Source organism: Drosophila biarmipes, chromosome 2R (assembly GCF_025231255.1).
Source record: "Drosophila biarmipes strain raj3 chromosome 2R, RU_DBia_V1.1, whole genome shotgun sequence".
NCBI classification, from domain to species: domain Eukaryota; kingdom Metazoa; phylum Arthropoda; class Insecta; order Diptera; family Drosophilidae; genus Drosophila; species Drosophila biarmipes.
In genome coordinates, this window is record NC_066615.1 from 21,283,884 (window position 1) to 21,305,609 (window position 21,726).

A 21,726-nucleotide genomic window follows, 5' to 3' on the forward strand; every position below is an offset into this window, starting at 1 on the left:
CGGTTACCACTCCGCGACCATCTGGCAGCCCTGGGCAAAATTCAAATGTTTTGCGCAAAAATGCATTTAATGTACGTTGGAGTTCAAACTTTAAACACGTACAAATAACAAGGAACGCGCTTGCTATCAAAAACTGACTAACATTGACGGTAGGCGGTTTAAGTGCACTTTAGGCGTGGGCAGAGGGGGCTTAAATGCGGTGAGTGGTCGTCGTGTTCATTTACGCAGTCCTACGTATTTGGTCCAGACGCCCTTGTTGTCAAAATATGCCTTGTTCCTGGAGCAAATGATGGCCTCCCTGAAGACATCGGCATAGGTCGATGGCATGGTCGTGTGCTTGTAGAGATTGAAGAGGAATTCGTAGATCTGAAAGGGATAGCGTTAGGATTTTGAGATTTTACTACACTATTCCCACCTTAGCCTCCTGATCCTTCCAGAAGATGTGATCGCACAGGAACTGCAGGCTCTCCGGGAAGAGCGACAGTCGCTGCTTCTCATCCGTGGCCACCACATCCACGCTGCCCAGCAGAACGGCGCAGCCGGAAAGCACATCCACGGCCAGGATGAAGATATCCAGCAGGTACAGAGCCCGGTTCGCTTTCTCCTTGTTGGAGGCCTCGGCCAGCAGCATCTGGATCTCCAGGAACATCTCCGATATCCAGTTGCTGGCGTGCTCATCGCTGCCAAAGGCATACAGCGTGGCGGAAAGGTGGCGATAGAAGAAAGGCCTCTCCTCCGCCCGTTTCTCATAGGCATCGATGATGGGAGTTAGCCACTTTAGAGGATTCGGCAGTTTTTCGTTGTACAACACCAAGTAGCATCGAATGATGGTGGCCTTTTTCAGCTTGCCCACCGGCGTCTCCCACCAATTTGCAGGCGTCGTGAGACCGTCGATGGCATTGGGATGCAGTGTGGCCACCACTTCGGTGTAGCGCTCGAAAAGCCTGGAATCCAGATTCATCGAGTCCATGTAGCGCTCCACAATCAGCGTGAAAACATCTAAAACCTCGGGTATGTCGCACTTGCCAGTGAAAATGTACTTAACACTTTCCAAGAACTTTTCAAAAAGGCATCCTAAAAAAAAAGGTTTTAGTTAATGTACCTATAAAAATGCAGGTGATTAAAAATCCCACCTTCGGCAAAGTCATTAAGCTGCGATTCCTTAAAGCAGTAAACGGCCACCTTCTCGGCAAAGTTCTTCAGGATCTGCAGGCTCACACTGTTGGCTATCTCCGGCAGCAACGAGAACAGGAGCAGAAGGTCCTCCTCAAAGCAGTTGGGCTCAAAGTCAACTAGGAAGTTCTCCAGCAGACGCTTAGCAGTTCCCGAGTTCACCGCCTGGTTCTTGGCTATCATAATGCAATACTTTCGAGCATCGAAAGACAAGTGGAAGAAGCTCGTCAGGCAGCTCCAGTCCAGCGGAGGAATGGGCTTGGGAAACTTTTTGGAGAGCGACCGCAGGGCGAAGGTCACGGCGTACGGTTCTGGGACATAGTCCCCAAAACGAGCTTGGCTCACCAGATAGTTGGTAACAGCTCGTAATGGACTCGTGGCAAACAGACCCACCAGCTTCCGAGGCTCTGGCTTTCCCTCTGGCAGGCGGTACACTCCGCTCCGGAAACCACCAATCTCGCTGGCTATGTGATGGGATATCAAATCCGCCGCCGCATCTCCGCACTCCGGACGTATCTTCTGCAGTAGCTGAACCCACACTTCGCCTGGCACTGTTTCCTGCTGCAGATCCACCACTTCCCGACCACCGAGGCCTCCGGCTCCCACTCCTCCTCCAACGATTTCGAAGCGAAATTGTGCTGGAATGTGGCGTAGGTTTAAAGTGACTCCCGGCTCGTAGTTTTTGAGGGCAACCAGGGCATTCCGCACCTGGGAGGCATCTGTGCCCGGTCGGCCAATGGCTTGCCACAGCTGCTCCAGGCCGTCATCCGCCAGCTTCTCGTACTCCAGAGTTGGAGTCTGCAGCAGGGGAACAAGACCGAAGAGTCTGTACAGCGATTTAAGCGTCTGCGGCCGCTGCTCATTCCGGAATTTGCTTCCCAAAGCCTGCCAAGTGGAAGCAATGTTTACCGTGTGACTATCACACAGGGCGTAGATGGCATCCAGAGCCAGGGAGGTGGCCAGATCCCCCGCCTCGTCGAAGGAATTGTTGAGGGTGTTGCTGAGATGGGGCAGCAACTCCGAGCCATGTAAAGTGGGTCTGCAAAGGGGGATTACCAAGTAGAAAAGGTCATAAAGTATTAGTTAAATGGATATTTACTTCTCCTGACAGATTTCCCGCATGGCATGGGTGCGGGCTATCTGCAGCTCCCAGCGCTTGTCATTATCCGGCAGTGGTTGGGCAATCTGCTTCAGCAGGAAGGGATAAGTACGTGCCTCCACGCGCCATAAGCGCAGGTATAAATCTACGCAAAAGGTGCCATTCTCGGTGGATAGATTTCTTATGGTGTTCAGTATCATAGGTACATTGTCCTTGAAAAAAAAAACGTTAGTCAACCAAACATTCTTTAAGTAACTACTTTGAAGCCCACCTTGGAAACGGCAAAGCTGGACAATCCTCTAAGCAGTTCCAGCTGCAACTCCGGATTGTTTTCGTGGGCGAGCTTAAATATGTACGTCATGAGGAAATCGTAGGCTATGCCCTCGTTCACCTTGACGATTTGCAGGATTACCTCGTAGATCTTAAACCAGCAGTCCACAGGCGGCTTTTTCGATAGGAACAGAGCACGCAGGAAGAGATGAAGGCGCTGGCAAAAGGCCGTGTTGGCCTTGACATTCAGGGCGTCCACAAAGGCAAAAACATCCTGGTTGTCGGAGGCGTCAAAGGACTCCACCAGATTAGCCAAGTCAAAGGCAATCGCTATGTCCGGGTGATAGTTGCGCATGTGAGCGGGCTTCAACTGCTTGGTGGAGATTATATTCCCTTCCTGATCCGATCTCTCAGTGTCCAATACCTTTTGGACTATCTGGTGGGCCAAGGCCAGGCCCTCTGCGGGTATGAATGCAGTCTGAGACATCCACTGAATAATTCCGTCCAGACACATGTTCAGAATGTATTCATGGCCACAGCGCTCCTGCACCACCACGAAGACGATGATGCGCAGCAGATCCGCCAAGTAGAAGGGAGACAGCACGTGCAAGACGTCGGCAAGGAGAACCAGTAGGACATGATAGTGATCCTTAGTGTGTTCCCGCGTGGCATGGAGCACCCGAAGCAGGCATTGCAGACTGGGTCGCGGATCGATGCCGTAATTGGCCAGCTGTTTGATGAGGCAGGCCTGATAGAGCCCCAAGTCGATGGACTGGGCGTGATCCTCTCGCTGCAGGAAGTGATCGATAGCCTCAATGACCAGGATGCTGGTGCACAGGCAGGTGCTGGCGTTGTTGAACTTGCTCCACGCTAGCAGCTCCTGCATTAGAGCTCGCGCCTCCGGTTGATTGCCACTAAGATTCAGCAGACAAGTCCAAATGGGCTTCACATCGTGCAGAGTTTGGGGATTGCACAGTACGTATAGGAAGACGGGTCTCAAGAACTCTATGCTGTAGTCCCGGATGCTGAGGGGAAAGTTGAGTTGTGTGAGATAGGGTTAACTAGTAACGAACGAGCTCACCTCTTGTCGTGGTGCTGACAAATTCCAATGATCTTGTTGGCCACATCATGCATGTTGGCACTGGAGTGCTGGAGCAGTGAGATCAGCGGATGCTGCTGGGTTTTCAGGCCATAGGAACACTGGTAGGACTCCTTATCCTTGAGTGTCGCGGTCTTGCGTTTCAGGCTCAGCAGCTGCAGACCCAAAATGCTCTCCGTGATGATGGCAAAGTGCATGGGACTGCAAGAAAAGAAGTATAGAGATGAGTCCAAAAATAAGGCTTATAGTAAGCAGAGACTAGGATTAGAGCTTGAGGAACATTAACTATTAGTGAAATATACAATCCGGGCTGCCATTAAGGTGGAACGACTGTAACAGCCGTTTAGCGGACACTTCCGGAGGGGCAGCTGCAAATCAGCAGTCAAGGATTTGAGGAGCTTTTTTACGGCGGAGGTGGAGTAAATCGCTTTGCGTTTGACGAGGTAATTACAATTCACGCTCTGGCCAGTGGCCGCCTGGGTTTGGCCTCTAATTGCTGGCCAATTAATATGCAATCCTTTTTGCCTGCACCTGCAGCTCGACTTGGCTGCCTTATCAAGGTTAATTCCGGCATTACATGACCGCTTGTTCGTCCTTCGTCGCTCCGCAAACATTTCAAGTTCAATGCCAGACTTCTCAGCTGCTTCGCTTTGCATACATCAAATATTTGTTAGCCAAGGCTGCAGGATATGATATGCGGGTGTAGCGTTGCGTGGCGGGAAAAGTCTAATAGTTTTAGCGCCGCTCCGGACATAATCGCTGCCTAGATCCGCAAGATTGACGACTGCGGATTGCGGCCAAGCGGAAGCCGTGTCAATGCCAAACAACTGGGATTTTGGATTAACTTCGTGTCATAATTCATTTGCGCATTTCGTACATGACGTGCCAAGTGCTGGGCAATTAATTTGGGGCACGCGTCCAGCGGAAATGCGAGGGATTGCGTGTGTCGACGGACGGAAGGAGGGTCAACAATGTTGGGAGCACTTGGTGGCAAGCGTTAAATGGCGCGTTAATTAACTGGCGCTGCACTGGGGAATACGCTCAGTGGGTTTGAGACTCAGACTGGGTAATTTATGCACCTTTGCGGGCAATTTCGCAATTGGAATCGCTGCGCTCCACTTAGGCTGATAGTCCTGCACGATAGTTCCCCCGCTGTGGCTCCTCCTGGAGCCTCCACCTCCCGCCAGCTGCCCTCCGGAAGTTCAAAGGTGCGCCCCTGCGGAATCGAGCTACATATGTGGGTCGTGGGCGGGCTCTCTGGCCAGATAGTTTGACGGTTATCCTCACCCCGCGTTGGCCAGCATGGAGAGCAGGCTGTTCTGCACCCCGTTGGCCTCGAGGACGCCCTCGTCCACCAGGCGCACCAGCGTCTGACAGCTCATCAGGCTGAGTTGCATGTGGTCGTGCTTGCACTGCGTCTTGAGGAACTCGATTTCCTTGATCTGGTGCTCCGGCACCTGCTTCTCCCGGCTGTCCACCACCTTGGCGTAGATCTTCTCCAGGCAGGAGGCCAACTTGACCACCGAACTGTTGGGTTTTATGCTGGCAAAGTCATCCATGGCGCTGAAAATGGCAAACACAACTGGAGTTAGCTGTGGGTTTTCACTGGGAGCTGAGATTTATGGTTTGTTTGGGTCCCCGGGGTATTGGTTGGTTTCCCAGCGTTGCGCGGCGCGTGTCCTTTCTGCTGTTCGGCTGCCACTCGAATGGAGTGGAAAATCCGAAGCGGTTTGAACATTGCCGCGTTTTCCTGCGCTTTTCCACCCCCGCCACCTACTCAACCCACCTTTTCTTTGTTTACCGCTCTCGTTTGACCGCTGCGTGTTGGCGCATTTCATGCAAAGGCTGAAGGATGTGGCAGGTCAGTTGGTTGTTTGGCTTTCCTGTGAAGGAGCTGTTTCAGCAGGAAAATTGGAAAATATGTGCGAAGAGAAAAGCCGGTCGCGAATTCGTTTGTTTTTGTTTAGAAATCAGCTGTTAGGGTGACCAGCAGCTGGTTTGGGCTCTCAAGTGAAAGAGTGGCAACGCTGTAGGCCATAACGTTCTTTTCTGGTTACATTCAAATTTGAAAAATTGTATTAAATAATTTGCAATTCTATGTTTAAATATTCCGATTGTATATACAGACTATTAATAAACTTAAAAAACTTTAATACATTTTTCAGATAATTATAAATTATTTAATTTTGTCGGAATCCAAAGGAACTTCTGTTAATGCCTACATAAAATTCCACCGCATTTCGCCTGAAGATATTTATATAATATTTCGGTCACCATAGAATAAGACAATAATTACACTTTACACTCTGTCATCTTTTGAGTTTCGAATAAATAAGATTAAACTAAAAGCTTAATAATTTACACGAACTTAAAAATTTACACGAACTTAAAAATGGAAGTCTTCAAATCCATATTTCCTTACACCGAATAGCATAAATACTTTTAAAATGAAAAGCACGTTGCACGTAAATCTCCATTTGCTCGGAAAATAATTAATTTCAATTGGATTTCATTAGCTCCGCTTGGGAGACTCAGTAAACTCGGAGAATCAGTACTTGTACACAAGTTATCATTCGGATAATGGACTCCTCTGGCCGAATAACCAGGAATTTATGCCCGAACCGACTTGACCCGTTGATTTATTTGCAGCATGCTCAGCTCGGCCACTACAACCTCATCGGCGTCCTCCTCGGTGGCTTCCTCTCCTCGGGATTTGCTCCTGGCTCTTGCTCCGCCTGCTGCTTTCTCAGTTAATTGACTTTATGCATTTTCGCCAACTCGCCCCGTCGTAAAATGAAATTAATTATGCTGCTGTTGCAGCTATAAAAATGCTGCCAAGCCGAAGGGAAAGCGGAAAAGATGCGGGGAAAAGTCGGATGGGAAAACTCCGCGGAAAGTGTAAAAGTGAGCTCGGGTGGAGTTTAAACTGCAATCATTCATGGCCGTTCGAGGATTCAGTTTTCAGGACACAAAAAGCGGCGAAGACAAAGGTTAAGCCCAAGACAGGCCAACATAATTTCCGCTTCCTGACCCGCAGTCCGTATTTTTGGCAACTCCTTTTCCCTACTTTTTGCCCGGGGATTTATGATTTTATTACCAAAGGCACTGCACAACGGAGCTCGAAGGGCGGAAACATTTTGCCCTACGATTTCGGCGCGTTTTTCGGCGTAACTCAACTCCGAATTTGTGTTTTTTTTTTTATCTTTTTCCACGCCGCAGTCTTAAATTGTTCGACTCGGATTTTAATCTGTGTTTTTTGTTTTAAGCCAAAGAGATTTTGCGGTCTGTTTTTGCGGTTTATCGGGAGACTCTTCATAAATTTCATCTGTTGCTTTTATAAAATTGTAAAATAAAATTCCAATAGAAAATCTAATACACTAAATACCCTTTCACTTATCCCACCCAGTTGAAGGGGAGAAGAAAATATATGTTTTCAATGACCCGTTGACAGAGTTTCTGGGTATTTGCCGTTAACTCAAGCTCAAGGAAGTTTACGATTCGCAGTTTAGGTACACGATTTATTGAGCTGTATATTTGGGCAAACCTTACCTCTTATTCGTTGCGTTGCCACAGAAAATAAAGGGTTCCCCGAACACACTTTAGTTGGGGTTATTTACGTTGTAACGTAAAATATTTAAAGGGGTACTTTCTTGGCGGTTGCGAAACGAAGAATAAAACACACAAATATTTTTTTTACTTTAAAAAAAGGTGTTTAAATGCATGAACACTGTAAAACAAATGAATTCGATACTAAAAATAAACTCAACTTAAGTTTTGCAATAACACTGAAACAATTTTACTTTTCATAACATTTAAAAAATAAATTAAATGTTCACATTTATGATTTTTTTTATTTTTCACATCATCAAACATTATTTTAATATAAAATGAAATAAAATTCAACATTTGCTAAATAAACACGCAGCCATTAACTGAGCTTAACTTTTTCAGTATCAATTTCGAAGAAGGAAATCATATTATTTATGGAATAGTTTTTAAGCATTTTGCTTAAAACTAAAATTAAATTTTCGCTATAAATTCTGCTGAAATTGTAACCAGACTGAGGTTAAAAATATAGCTTCCAAGAACTGAAAGTCGAATCCTATACCCCTGTGGCGATTTCCGTGGAAAAGGAAGCCGAGGGCCACGTTCTGGAGAGCAGAAATCCAGGAATCCAGAGCCCCGAGCACGTGGCAAAGCGAATTTGCATATGCCCAGACAAAGCAGGTGTTTCAGAATCGTTGGGATGGGCGACCGCCCCACAGACCACCGCCCACCGCCCACTTTTACCACCTGTCGCAATGGCCGCAATCACATTGCTTCAATTAAATGGAGTCGACTCATTTATAATGCAGACATCGCAAATTCGGCTGCCATGTACATGGGGCATGTGGATATGTAAGAGCCTGTGAGGGCTGTTTGTTTGCTTGTTTGTTGGCATGTGCAAATGTGGACAGTAATTTTGCCCGCTTAGGTACACGAAAACTTTAATGACGAGCGACGGCAGCGATTCAACTCGAAAGTTTGGAAGTCTATTTTTTTCTTTGCCTGGAACTCCCACATAAGGTTCCCCAGAATTTATGAATATTTATGCCCCGGCAGTTCGCACTCGATCTGCGTAAGTCGAGCACTGAATATTTATAAGTGCCGCAGTTAGTTACCAGGCAATGAAGTTGAACAACGAGCATACGCACCGTTGTCCCAGCAACGATTTTATAGGGCTTTTCTGGAGTTTTAGTGTGGTCTACGACTTTAAAGTAACTCACAATTAAAGCATTAATTTGCTTGAAATTTGTATAACATATTTAACTATGTATATAATATGTAATAAAAAAATTAAGGATGGAAAACAGAATATGAATTTCTTTATTTAAATAATATTATATAGAAAAATAAACACAATAATAATGCAAGCAAATGCCACACTCTACTTTATAGGTAAATATTTTATTAATGGCTAAAATTTAAAAATCTTATACTTTAACATTCAACAAAATATAACAACCAAATACATAAAAACGTTTTCTTTAAATAGGTTTGAAAAAATCATTACAATTTATTAAAAAGCCTTTTAAGATTTACACAAAACGCATTTAAAACTTAGTTGAATAGGAAGCCAATTAAGTAAAAATGTCACAACTTATTAGATTCTACAACATGTTAGTATTACTTAAAACTTGTATGGTAGTTAAACTAAAATTAAACTAAGATACAACTTTTGGTTTCGGCAACCTATCTACAGCGAATTAGCTCCTGGCCCATAAAGCGGTGGAAAATTAGCTTACTCCAATTAGGCAGAGTAGAAAAACGAAAAAGGTATGTCTAAAAGTGTGGGAAATTCGATTCGTTGGCAACTTAAAGTTCAGCAGCTCAATTTAGAGTGCGGTTCTCGTCAGCAAATTACGGAAATTTTATGTTGCCTACCTTCGGGCGCTGCAAAGAAGGCAACTTAATGGGCACAAGTGTGTGTGCGGTTTGCCCTGCGAGTGTGTGGATGTGTGTGAAAGCGAATGTGAATACATTTGTTGAATGATTTAACCTACCACCTATTCATTCGTTCTGTGGCCCACGTAAATTGTAGACAAAATAAAAACCAAAAACCTTTTCAATTCTCCACTAACGTTTCTCTTTGTACCGGACTCTAAATTAGGAAAATGTTTAAATGTACGCCAGTCGGTCAGTGTGTGTGTGTGGGTGGGGGTGTGTGTGTTCAAGTGCAAGTGTGTGTGTGGGTAAACATAATTTGTGCGGCACGTGCGTCAAATTTAATGAGGCAACCGCGACCCACAAATCGAGCTCGAGTTGCGCCGCCTTTGACCCCGGGCTCTTGGTTTTTCCTCAAATTTTCCTCCAGGCTCCACGGGAAAAGAGCAACAAAAAACCTCTCTCACACACACACAGATCGTCCTGTTGATTTTGGGCCACCAAGCATACAAAAAAACCCAACTATGTCTATATGCATAACATTATAGGCCATATATCTTTGGGGCATTTTTGCTTTTTAAAGAAATTTAAGTTATGACCCCGGCCGCCTGCGTTTCGTTGGTGAGAAATTAGCAAGGAAATTATTTTTAATTAAAGTGATATATGTGAGCTTATTAATTGGACACAAGGTTTCCGGCGTGGCTTCCAGCTTTTTAGCATTTTATTTATTTATTCATGCTGGTAGCTTTTCAGCAAAATTAGCATTTTAATTTCGCCTGTGATCTGAGCTACTGATGTATGTATTTTAGCTACAAAATTTAAAGTGCCTTAAGGAATATCTGGGATTGTGCAAGGAACATAGTTTCTTTACTAGGCTTTGAAATTTGCTGGGCTTATCTACACTGATAACCAATATTGCCAAGAAGAAATTACTGCTTATAAAATTAAATTAAAAAATTAAATTATATATATATATTTTTTTTATTTTGTGTAACATAACCTAATGTTGTTTTCAAAGCTTAAAATTATTCTTTTAAGTTTAATTTTAAAACCCTTTTATTTTTCTCTCATAAAACGTATTATAGATCCAATGGATTTATAAATTGACTACTAATAACTGCCTGATAATACTATTTGTTTTCTAAGTGTGGCTTTAAAGTTGAAAGTCTCATCTCAGAGTCTCATCCGGTAGCTGCGTCTTGAAAAGGTTTTGAAAGAAAGCTTTGACATGTAGCAGTCTGTTGCAAGTTTGCATAGTACAATAGCTTGTTCCTTCCTGTTTTCATTTAATTTGTCCTTTTCTCCTTCTGCTGCATAACTGCATAAACAGTGGAGGTAAAGTACAAGCGTCCTTACGAGCCTGTTGCCCAGGCACTTGGCCGTAGTAAAGGAGGTTTGGGGGCTGAACGGAGAGAGCCATTGAGTGCTTAGTACACCGACTAACGGGCAATAAATTGTCGGCCAAGCACTAATTAAGAAATTTAAATGTAGTAGCCGCAGCATGTGAGTGTGTAGGGACATGAGCCGGGACCTAAACAAACTGACCCCTATGGCCAGACGACAGGCCGGGACTTTCCGAGGGGTTAAGAGCATAAGAACCACCGAGCATTTAAGCAAATTCACACGGTACATGAAGTACACTGAAAAAAATGTATTACCAGAAAACAGAATCGGAAAATTTTAGTCAAAGTTTTATATTACCTATTTGCATTAGACAAAATAGCATTATATTTAATATAAACTTTATTTAATTTAAAACTATATAACTATCTTACCTATTTACTACATTTATGTAGGCATACATTTTGTAAACTCAAAACAAATGGAAATTTAAAAATAAATTTATTTTTCACTTTACTTACTTTTTTATATACAGCAATCATATAAGCTTTATAGTTTATTTAAAAATACTTAATTTACAGAAGATGCTGGGACACCACTTTTTATTTAACAGTGCAGTCTGTGCCGTGCATTTCCGTGTGATTCCCCTTTGTGGCACACACACGCCATCTAAATTTGGGGCACCCAAGTGCCTGCGGTGGCAGAGTGTGAAATATTTTGCTCCCTCGCACCTAATGCATGAGGGTGTGTGCCATATCTTGTCTGAGGTCTGGATCTCCGACACACTCGCACACACACGTTTCCTAAATAAACAGGCTTGGTATTTTGCCGGAGCATCCAAGTTGAATTTCCACCGAATTTTCCCCAGTTTCTGGTCGGGCCTCATATGCGGAAGCCATTTCAATTCATTTCCCTGCACTGCTGTGGCATTTGATTTAATGGCGAGAAAACCTTTTAATCAACAATAGACGGAGGGGAAATAGGTGGATTTTTCTGGCAGGCAGTCGCTTGGAAACCAAATGAGCCTAAGTGCTTTGACCATCGCCATAAGTGGCGGATAAGCCGGAGGCCGAAGGAAACGCATGTAGTTTCAGGTTAAACATGTAGTTTCAGCATTTCCCAGGGATAAGCCAAAATTTGACACGGCCTGATTTTCTTCTAGCACTTTCGGAAGGAAAGGCGGTGGGCATCAGATACAACATGTGTCAGCTTTTAACACTTTCAATTAGTTCGCAAAACCAAGCCAAAATCCAATTTGCCACGAGTATTCCGAAGAGTTCAGGTTACAGTACACATCAATTAAATCGAAAGTGTAAGCCAAATAGGATTAGGTATTGCAATTAAAAAGTTGTTGGATAGCAAATAAGCGCAAATTGTTAACTGCTTTGCTCTTCAAAGTGCCATCGAGCGTTATGTATTACATTTGCAGGTTTTCAAAGTTTATTGGTTTTGTGTTTACTGTGCCTTAAAATTATTTGCTTCCTCAGCAAACTGCTTCTGTCAAGTGATGGCGTAGCTTCTTGTTTATCTTAACTCAATCAAGTTTTGACTTTTGCGTAAACGCTTTATTAATTTCCACTGTAACTAAGCTCTAAGGAGGTCTTAAATATATAATATATATTAAATATATATTTTATTTTTGAGGTTAGTGAGCGTTGGGAACTGCGCCTGCTGCTGCACCTGCGGCTGCAACTGCCGGAGGTGGAGGTGCTACTCCGCCGGCCAAGGCACCCAAAGATTGCTGCAGGGATCGCAGGATGCCAATGGGAATCTAGAAAGGGAAGTATTTACAATTATAGTTTTAAGTTGTATGCTTGTTTTTTAAATATTTTCCTAGGATGCCTAAAATTTTCGGTTTCCAAAATATGCTTTTTAAAAAAAATCCTTTTCCCTTAAATTATTTTTCCTTGGAACTCTTAAAATCTGTGTTGTTAAAGAATCTTTAAAATAAAAATAGTGGTTTTCTCTCTTTTAAATATTTCTCTCTGTAAAATACCGAAGTGCTAAAAAAGATGTCTCATTGAAATATTTTTCTACAAATTATACATATCTGGGGTGCTAAAAAATCTGCAACACACAAGCTAAAAAAATCTTCCTCTCTTTTTTAAATACTTTTCTAAGAACTAAAAAAATTCAGTGAGGTTAAACATCTTCTAAGAACTATGAAAGTCCGGGGCGCTGAAAAATCTTCACCTCCCGATCTAAAAATTATTATGTAAGTTTGGTTTTCGCTTGAGTTTCCGCAGAAGCCCGGATTAGCTATTCATCATATTAATGGGAATTTCCGACTCACATCGAGGGCCAGGCCCACGGGTCCTTGGGCCTGGGGCGCCAGGAAGCGGTTGTTCACGGCCTGGGTTCGCTGGACGGTCTTGTACTTGTGGGCGGTCACCGCCTTGGCCTCGCTCTTCACCTGCGGACGGAGGGATATTCATAAGTTACGCAAATTACTTTCAAAGGGCGAGGGCAGCGCATGCAAAAACGAACGGAAAGGGCGGGGGGATAAATTAAAATTGTATTAAAATATATTTCACAGAAATATAATGCCACGGTAGCAGCAGGTGGCACAGCCCCAACCACCGCCCACATTGTCCGCAAATGTTTTCAAATAAAATTACAGCCTCAAAGCGAAAGTTTCGGCATCCAGCTCTCTCTCTCTCTCTCCACCAAAAAGCCAACAAATTGTTTGTGTGCGCCAGTGTGTGTGTGTGCAAGCGAGTATCTGTGTGTGTAGCCGGTGTATTTGTGTCTGTATCTGTATCTGCATCTGTGTATCTATGTCCGCACCGCAGTTGGTGTTACCTCAACGGTCGAGTGCGGCTCGTCCTTTTGGGCCGCCTCCTCCGGAATTTGCTGCTCCTGCGGCTGCTGCTGCTGCATCACGTAGACGACACGTTGCCGCTGACGTTGTCGCTTCGCATGTGGGCGTGGTCGCTTGACAATTACCAGCGCGGTGGGCGGGGCGGCAGGCAGAGCCGGAAAAGCCAAGGGCGGGTGTTTATCCACCGCATCGGCATCTGCGGCCGCTTTAACATGATTTTCAATGATTTCGCTGCGGTCCGGCTAAAACATCAATGGCGGGTGGATAGCATGGGATAGGGGGATTCGATTGGATTGGATTGATTGCTTGTTGTTGGCTCGCCGACACGAGGGCATTGATCAATATTTAACCGCATGTTCTAGTTAAATACCAGTCGCGGATTTATTGCCCGGAATCGCGCAATTGAAAACCCATTTTAGTCTCGATTTCCCTTTAATTTGTACCCACCAAGCGAGATAACTTCACCATTCGAATATCTTTTTAACTACTTTTCGCCTGAAACTGCTGGTTAAAACTGATGGGCAAAACACTTTTTATACTTTTGGAAGTCCTGCCAGCATTCTGCCAAGTTTCCGATTACCTTACTTTTGGGGAGGTTTTTTATTTTTGATAGGGAACCGTCGGATGTTAAAGTTATTGCAAATTAAACTGGCAGTAAACGCTGGAAGTATCTGGGATTTTGTTACCTTACTTACGAGCTCATCAAAAAATAGTTTGGGAATTCATAAAAATTTAAAACGTGTGTTTACTCGACAATGGGATCACAATTTTATGAGTTTTACTTAATCTTAAAAAAATGAGACCAAATGATAATATTTAATGAAAGAAATATAGAAAATAATAGCTATTAAAAATGAAGTCAAACTCAAAGATATTTTTGAATCTGTTTCATCTTATGGTAAATCATTTGTGCAAGCATTTAAGAGCAGTTTCTAAAAAAGTTAAACTATTTTCCCCAATTTAAAAATTATTTTTTTTTATATAATTGACTTAAAAGAACTTTATAAGCCATTATTTCTACTTACATCTTGTTGGATGAGCGAGTACTTCTTGGGGGGCTTGACCTTCTGGATGTGGTTGGTGACAACAGGCCCAGAAGTGGGCGAGGCGGGGACGGGATTCTCAGGATGAGCCGGCTGGCCAGCGCGGTGAGAGGAGGACGAGGAGATCACACTCCTGCCCGGGCTGTGGGCCTCGGCCCCGATATAGCCGTGTTCCCCTGCGCTTCCGCCCAAAAGAGCACTGGCTCCCACGGAAGGATTGGCCTGGGCGGCGGCATAGCCCACGCCGGCTGCTCGTCCTGGGGGAGAATAGGAAGTGGGTTGGGTTGGCCAGTGCGTAAATCGAATCAATTTGGGGCAGGTTCCGCCACTTACCATCCAGATTGCCGCCCAGACCGGCGGCTGCCCGGGAACCCCACGGAGTTCCGGCCGAGGCGCTGAGTCCGCCGTGGGCCGAGTTGCCCGTGAGCAGTCCTCCGAGTCCCGCGTCCGCGTGGTATCCTGCAAAGTTCACGCCCACCTTGCCATCGCGCAGTGTAATCAGCTGCCGAGGATGGCGGTTGGGAGTGCGAGAATGGGAGAGCTTTAGCACAAAGTTCTGGGCACGTTGCGTATACTTAATGCTATTCAAAGTTCGGGCCAAGCGCCCGCCCCGGCAACTTTTCGGCCCAAGATGTTTTGTCCGCCCTTTTCACTAATAGTTGTAAAGTTGTGGCCCAACTTTTGGCCAGGCAAACACCCTTTGTGCCCGCCTAACTGAGTTTTGTAAATATTTTGCGTGTTGCCCTGTGTTGCTGTGTGTTAATCAATTTAAGCGGAATTTCTCAACGGCTCAAATCGGTGAAGGCCGAAAGTTTGGCTGCGCAGATATTCCGTCAGTTCTGAACTGTTGATAAATGTTTGCACAGTTTGCCCAGCCGCCATCGGAGAGAAACAGAAAAATTAAAATGTTAAGAACTGTAGATAAGCTGGTGTAACACCCGACTACAAAACACCGATCCAGTGATAACGAATGCTAGTGGGAGAGGGCCTTTCAGCTAGATTGTATAGAAGAACTTCAATAATGAGAGCGGCGAGCGAGCTCCAAAGAAGTTATCAATAATTGTGACAGTTAACAGCTAGCTCAACAAACCCAAACAGAGTGTAGAGGGGTTTTCATACAGCTTCGGTGACCTATGAATGCCCTACTTGTTGATATAACAACAACTGAACTATTTCTTCTTTTGTGGATAAGAACTAAAAATTTGATATCTATCCTTGTTTCTATTTTACAAAGACTTGAATTCTATTTTTAAAGGAAATACAATTTTAAAAATTATTTGGTAGGGTTACCCCCAATTATAAAAATGCCTTAAAATATGCTATGAAAAAGAAGTTAAGCCAAATGTGTTGCAGACTTTTAGAAACCTTTATAAGTAATTTTAAAAGGTCATTTTTAAGTTATCAATATTAATATTTAATAGTATTTTATAATAGACCAGTAGTAAGCATTGATAAAATTTGTTGGTTTGTATAATGCTGCATACCTTCCGACACCTTTATGAGTGACTTATCTAAAACTACATTACTTTTATCGGTTTGCCATTATTCTTTTGATGTAGTTTCGGTTTAATATTGACCAGACTATAGACTATAACATGCCCTTAGTTAGGGTACCGAAAGTGTGACAATAAAGTAAATGGCCCTGTGCAAATGAGAGCGAGCGGGAGAGCCTACCACACCTGTCGTTGATAAGAGTTTTTCCAGGCAGACACAACGACAATATTTAACTTGGCCTCCTAACGGCTGCTCATTTTAGTGTCACACGCCGACCTGAAGAGGAGGAGGAGGTGCTGTCCCACAAGGTGGAGGCGTCAGAATCAGAAGCCGAATCATCATCAGAATCAGTATACGAGTCCAGAAGGGAGGGGAAAACACATGTTGTCATGCTGAAAAAAGCGAGGGACGGGAAATCAAAGGGCCGCCGGCGGTTGCCAGCGATGTTTGGGCTGTGGCTTCCAGTGTGGCTTCTGTGGCTGCTCCTGCTGCCTGGCCAGGTGTTGCTGGGCGATGCCGCCTCGGTCACCTGGGGACATGTCAGCAAATACGCCAGCGTCCTGCACACCGAAGATGTTTACCTAGCGCCGGATTCCCCGGGCCAAGATATCGTCTACGGCTCGCAGGTGAGATTTATATCTGCCTTCTGGCCTACAAATTGCTTAATCTCCTTGGGAATCCCCGACAGAATGCCAGCGACAACTACCGAATTACGGGTATTCATGTCGAGGATCTCAGCGGTGGGGCGGAGGCCCTCCTCACTGCTGGCGGCGTTGGCCAGCAGTTTGTGGCTCTTCATTGCCAGAGACTTCGGGAATCCAAGGAGGAGGAACCAGGAACAGCTCATCTCGAGGTGTCTATCTATGGAGTCGACGTATAGGGACTATTTATCTTGTATAGCACCCTATATCGTCGAAGCAGATAAATATCTCAATAGAGAGCAGTCCAGACGTTGTAAATACCAATTAGTGTAGAAGCAAGTGCAATGGGAAAAATCGATAGCTATATCATTTTGATATAACTTGGAGAACTTTAATAGTAACATAACTAACCTGTTCTTTTAGTTAACATTCGTAGCCCTAACATATCCTTTAAAACAAATTCTTAGCCGTACCTATTTTCTTTCAATTATTATTGAACACAGCTTTCTACTTTATTTTATGGATTTAGCTTAACAACTCTGATTTTTTCTGTAAATAAACTCATCATATCAATGTGTTGATATGGAGTTATCAAGAATTGCAAGCACAGAAGTAATCATCAGTGACAATGAACTTCCCACGACAGGCAGTATTTATTATTATCTTGAGCGAAATCGACCTTTAAATATTGACTTACTTGCTTAAGACCAATACAAAGTCGTAATAATGACGATACGTTTTAATCATGGGGAAGTTGTCTACATATAATACAGATATACAGATATAATGTGACATAACTTTGTTGATAAGGTAAATAGAAGGCCGTAATAAGAAGTGGAGATAAGTTTTAATCTCTGAGAAATTTTATAAATACAATATATGACATAACAAGTAGTATTACACATAATACCATCGTGCAAAGCAAATTCCATAGCTGTTTCGACTGTAAACTTTGAACTGGCTCTGAAAAGTCGTGTCACATATAATAATACTAAGCTGAAAAGTTGCAAGTGGCTGTGAAGTTTGAACGTCGTTTAAAGGCTGTCGGGTTTTTATAATTCTATGGAAACGAGGCGGGCAACTATGTAAGTAGTTGAAAGGCAATAACAACTATCTATATCATCTTTTCTTGATCCTTTTTCCCCAACTGCAACTCAGCTTACCCTCAAAGTAAGTGCAAAGAAAGCCGTTTAAAGATCCAATCCATAAATTTATTATTATTCAAAGTGATGGAAAACACTTTCAACAGACAAAATACATGAAATGCTGAGAGCAAATCCACTTTAATAAATGAACACACTACCTGTGAGAGGAAATTAAAAAGTTTCCCCCGAAAACTAAACAATGTTTTATGAAATATTTCTCGTTTTCAGCTGTAAGCCAGCGAAAGTTTTTGTGTTTCACTGGCAAACTAGGTGGGTAAATTAACTAAATAATTGAATTATTTCACCGCTCAGTAAACAACAGAATTTTACAAATATAATTCAGCAAATTCATTTAGCCAAACAGAGAGCAGAGCTTTGGTTTCCTTTGTTCAATATTTGCTGGGGATAATTTAAATGTTTTTGCAGTCCACAATCTGCAGGTAGTGAATGTTTTCATCTGCCATTTTCCCTATTTGCAGAACATCCATTTCCCCGATTAAGATCGCCAAATGGCCGACTCGAGTTGACAGTGAAATACCACAATTGTGTTTGGCTAATTTAAGTTGGCAGTAAAGTTGCACAATTGTGTTCGCCAGGCGAAAGATTAAAGATTGCCGCCAGGAGTTTCTGAAATTCATAAGCCCGGGTCATGACCCACAGAGAGGGAGAACGAAGTGAAAGGATTTCTGGCTGAACCTGCGAAACGGAATGAATGGCTAGTAATTTGCATGAATTCCAGGGAATTGTAACCTCCTTTGGCCGGCGGTAAACCCTTCTCAGGACTTTTTACGTGCGCTCCTAATTTCAATTCCCACGACCCGCGCCGGGAATAAACAAAAAATTATTTGGGCTTTTTTCCATTTAGCTGGCAAATGCAAATTTCATGCATGCGTTGATTAAAATCTAATTTCTCCTAGCCCTCAAGCCGCAAACAGAAATAAACTTTTCGGGCGAAAAAATCCCAATGGAAGAAAATAATAGAAAAGGGCTGCTCGAGGGGAAAAGCGGTCTGGCCAATGGAATTTTCCGGCAAGATGTGTGAAAATTCCTTTGGTCAGTTGAGTTCTTCTTAAAGCTGTCAAATTCTGAGCTTCAGCTAAAATAACATGAAGTTATATAGTATCAGCAAAGCCCCTCAAGAAACCAGAAAAGAAAATATTTAAATACCCTTGAAATGTGGTTCTACAAATCATTTTACATTTATTTTTTGTGTGTAAAAGAAGTTTTCGTTGACTTAAAGTGAAATGAAATTTGTGCAAAAAGTATTCTAAGTCTAGAAACTTTGTGTCGACTAAACGAATTTCGCTTAAAATACCATTTTGCACAAAATCCGATGCCTAGTAATAATTATAAAATATATTAAATAGTAAAACATTCCCCTTAAAAACGCACCAAAACTAATGAAATGTAAACCATTAAACACGATATATTCATGATACTTCCGCCTTCAACCTCTAATTACCATAAAGTGCCGACTCTATACATTGGCTTTCCTGCGACCTGTGTGCAACTCCGCGTATGAGTAATCGGTGGTGAAAAATGCAATTAAATTGATATTAGTTAGCCCAGGCGGCCGAAGTTCAAGGTTCAAGCCACTAAACCAGGGGCAGTTACTAAAATGATGTTTAATAGTTGGTCGCGGCCCGCGAAGCCAAGATTAATGATAAGCGAAGTGGCGTTGAGTTGAGTGCGCCGTGTAATTGCAGGTAAAATCCAGGTATTACCAGGTAAGAAATCCGAGTGGGCATTTGCCTTGGCCTGCAATTAAAGGCGCGGCGTGTTGCGAAATCGGGTACTAAAATTCCTCATTACCGAACGGAGATTGTGCAACGGTTTGGGCCTTGACAAAAGTCGGAAAATCGAACATTGCACTTCGCCTTTTCCCCTAATTTTGTGGCCAAGGACCACAACTAAAACAAAATGACATTGATTTCCGCGCGGCGATGGCCAGCGGTTTTAATGCAAATTTCAATTTTGCGGTGGGCAAATGGTGTATAAATCGCTTATCCTGGGAAAATTCAACGAATTTAGCTTCGTTGAATGCCAGGAATTGAGACTGGGGTTTTTGGGATGAACAGGAAGTGCTTAGAAACGGGTATTTCGTGGATAAAAGTATAACATTTTACAAGAAGACAATCAAACTAGGAAAAAATTATATATAAATATTCTTTTCATGGAAAAACATATTAAATATTACTCAAAAGACCAACATATAAGAGGACCCCATCCCTCTTTAAGGCACTACTTAACTCTTTTTTGCTTTTCGATGTGAGAGATTTATTAGGGCGAGAAAAGTCAGGAAATATCTTTTAAATTGTAGATATTCTTTTTTTTAATCATTGTATCCCCCTGCAACATTTCTTCCCCTGCTTGAGCGTCAGGAAATGCAATTCACCGATTGATCTATTAATCAAGTTAATGAATGCACCGACAATTAGTGACGAGAAATTCATCTGGCTGATGGATTTTCGGTGAGTCAGCTGCGCTTGAATTTATTTATGCAGGAGTCTGGTCACCCAATAAACGCAAATCGGGCAAAAACCCACAAAGCAGACCGACTGCGAAGTAATTAAAATAATTTCGGGCCGCAGCACTTGGCCAGTGGCGGAGTTTTTGGCCAACAAGCGTTTGGGCTGGGTGGCAGGTGTCAGTCGGGGACGGCCTTAATTAATTTTGGGACCTGGGAAGCACTCACCTGGGCGGGCACCAGGCTAGCTGTCTGCAGCAGACAGAGCACTCCAAGTAAGACGAACATGCTGCGCACCTGAAAACAAATCCAAAGTGGGAATCAATTCCAGGTTCGTTTCGTATGCGAGTCGCGTCCGGAGAATTCTTCCTCGCACTTCTAGCGCAGGGAGCGGCCGAGCATAATTGCGAAGCTTTCACATGCGAATTCAACGTTTCTGATTAATTAACACGGCTCATTGTTATACCTAGATGCTTTCCGTTTTTATGGCTTGTTTTATATCTTTTGTTTCTCCAGTCCGAACGGCCGTTGTTGTCGCGCCGCGGTTTCGCTTGGAACTGACTGGTCGAGTGGTTTGAGCCGGGCTTAAACTTGAATTCTGCCCAGGGGAATGGAATCCACCGTCCGGCTTCTGATGTCTGCTTGTAATGCTTCGCAAAACTGGAATTGTGTCGCAATTTCATATGCACGCGTCTATTTATATAGGAGCCGCACTTGCCTCTGGCCGCTTCCTCTTTTTACATACTATAGGCTATTATCTTTGAACGGCGGGGTACTCAGGGAACTCGGGAGCTCTGGACACTGCAATGATGATGCAAGATTTTTGGAGGTATATACTGTATGTTCCGGCGACCTATTAGCACTTCGGCACCGGCACCTGTCCTAACAACTCGGTGAGAATTTGGTAACAGCTCAGTCATGACGGACTTGCTGGATTTCTGTGGGCATTGGTCTGTTCTGGGGATCAGCAATAGAAAAGAAAATAAAATAAGCTAACAGAGTTTGGGTTCCATAGGAATCAAAGTTCACTAAATATTTTTGGTGTTATACGTTTTTTCAATACAAAAAATATAAAACGGCTTGATTTCATTTAAACAAATTTAAATAATTGTCAAGGTATTATGTCAAATATGTATTTCTACTCCTAAGAAATTTTGGAATTTAATAACTTTAATTGCGTTATTAAATAACTGAAAATTTAAAAATAATAAAACCAGCAATAATTAATTTAATTTTTACAGTATTAATATATAAAAATTAAATCGTATGCGTGCTAAAAATGTATGAAAAATAGTTCCCCGTTTTACCAAAAATGTTAATGACAAAGTCTAAATATTTTTAAGAAATCCATAAATTAGAAAGCTAACAAGTTTCTTTACAAAAATTTAACAATTCTTAAGATTCGAGATGCACAGTTCGGAATTACAGAATCGAACAATGGTTCGAGAACTACTACATTACTCATAGGCCCCATTGAGTGCATCCGATTTGGCGAATACTGGCAGACCGGTTTTCGGGGCTCCCGCCCCGTTCCAGTCCACTTTTTGTTGGCCAAAAGCAGTGTGCAATTGACTGAATTTGGCCATAAATTCGGTTTTGGTTTATTTTCGCTTACGCCTCAGCGGAGCTGCAGGCGAATTGGGTTTGCCAATTGCAGCCGGACAAATTAATAGGTATTGGAGGGCGGGCGTTCTTGTTTTTTAAGCCAA

At 43.1% G+C, this 21,726-nt stretch overlaps 3 protein-coding genes across 4 annotated transcripts; 1 reads left to right on the top strand and 2 right to left on the bottom strand.

Annotated features, from left to right (window-relative positions):
- Window positions 1-25: 25 nt before the first annotated feature.
- On the bottom strand, window positions 26-5,610 carry LOC108022596 (focadhesin). Its single transcript, XM_017091629.3, has 8 exons — window positions 5,428-5,610; window positions 4,929-5,204; window positions 3,624-3,842; window positions 2,544-3,567; window positions 2,273-2,484; window positions 1,134-2,212; window positions 416-1,074; window positions 26-366 (listed from the first exon to the last, which is right to left on the bottom strand). Exons 2-8 carry the CDS (start codon window positions 5,198-5,200, stop codon window positions 217-219), a joined length of 3,615 nt encoding a protein of 1,204 aa, XP_016947118.1. The 5' UTR covers window positions 5,201-5,204; window positions 5,428-5,610; the 3' UTR covers window positions 26-216.
- A 6,339-nt stretch (window positions 5,611-11,949) lies between these two features.
- On the bottom strand, window positions 11,950-20,702 carry LOC108023005 (uncharacterized). Of its 2 annotated transcripts, XM_017092236.3 has the most exons (7): window positions 20,484-20,702; window positions 20,246-20,314; window positions 14,604-14,772; window positions 14,253-14,527; window positions 13,209-13,469; window positions 12,700-12,819; window positions 11,950-12,177 (listed from the first exon to the last, which is right to left on the bottom strand). In XM_017092236.3, exons 2-7 carry the CDS (start codon window positions 20,303-20,305, stop codon window positions 12,052-12,054), a joined length of 1,011 nt encoding a protein of 336 aa, XP_016947725.1. In that variant the 5' UTR covers window positions 20,306-20,314; window positions 20,484-20,702; the 3' UTR covers window positions 11,950-12,051. The 2 variants fall into 2 exon arrangements, with proteins under 2 accessions (XP_016947725.1, XP_016947726.1); XM_017092237.3 differs by lacking the exon at window positions 13,209-13,469 and having other exon boundaries at window positions 20,484-20,701.
- LOC108023006 (uncharacterized) lies at window positions 15,115-17,741 on the top strand. Its single transcript, XM_017092239.3, has 2 exons — window positions 15,115-16,390; window positions 16,453-17,741. The coding sequence occupies exons 1-2, from the start codon at window positions 16,154-16,156 to the stop codon at window positions 16,642-16,644; spliced, it is 429 nt and encodes a 142-aa protein (XP_016947728.1). The 5' UTR covers window positions 15,115-16,153; the 3' UTR covers window positions 16,645-17,741.
- Window positions 20,703-21,726: the final 1,024 nt, after the last annotated feature.

Coding starts and splice junctions, on each gene's coding strand:
- LOC108022596 (XM_017091629.3), bottom strand. CDS start 5,200: ATGGATGACTTTGCCAGCATAAAACCCAACAGTTCGGTGGTCAAGTTG. Junction 3,568..3,623: donor TGTCAGCACCACGACAAGAG/GTGAGCTCGTTC, acceptor CTTTCCCCTCAG/CATCCGGGACTACAGCATAG. Junction 2,485..2,543: donor CCAGCTTTGCCGTTTCCAAG/GTGGGCTTCAAA, acceptor TTTTTTTTCAAG/GACAATGTACCTATGATACT.
- LOC108023006 (XM_017092239.3), top strand. CDS start 16,154: ATGCTGAAAAAAGCGAGGGACGGGAAATCAAAGGGCCGCCGGCGGTTG. Junction 16,391..16,452: donor ATATCGTCTACGGCTCGCAG/GTGAGATTTATA, acceptor AATCCCCGACAG/AATGCCAGCGACAACTACCG.
- LOC108023005 (XM_017092236.3), bottom strand. CDS start 20,305: ATGTTCGTCTTACTTGGAGTGCTCTGTCTGCTGCAGACAGCTAGCCTG. Junction 14,773..20,245: donor CTAGCCTGGTGCCCGCCCAG/GTGAGTGCTTCC, acceptor CATCCTCGGCAG/CTGATTACACTGCGCGATGG. Junction 14,528..14,603: donor TCTGGGCGGCAATCTGGATG/GTAAGTGGCGGA, acceptor ATTCTCCCCCAG/GACGAGCAGCCGGCGTGGGC.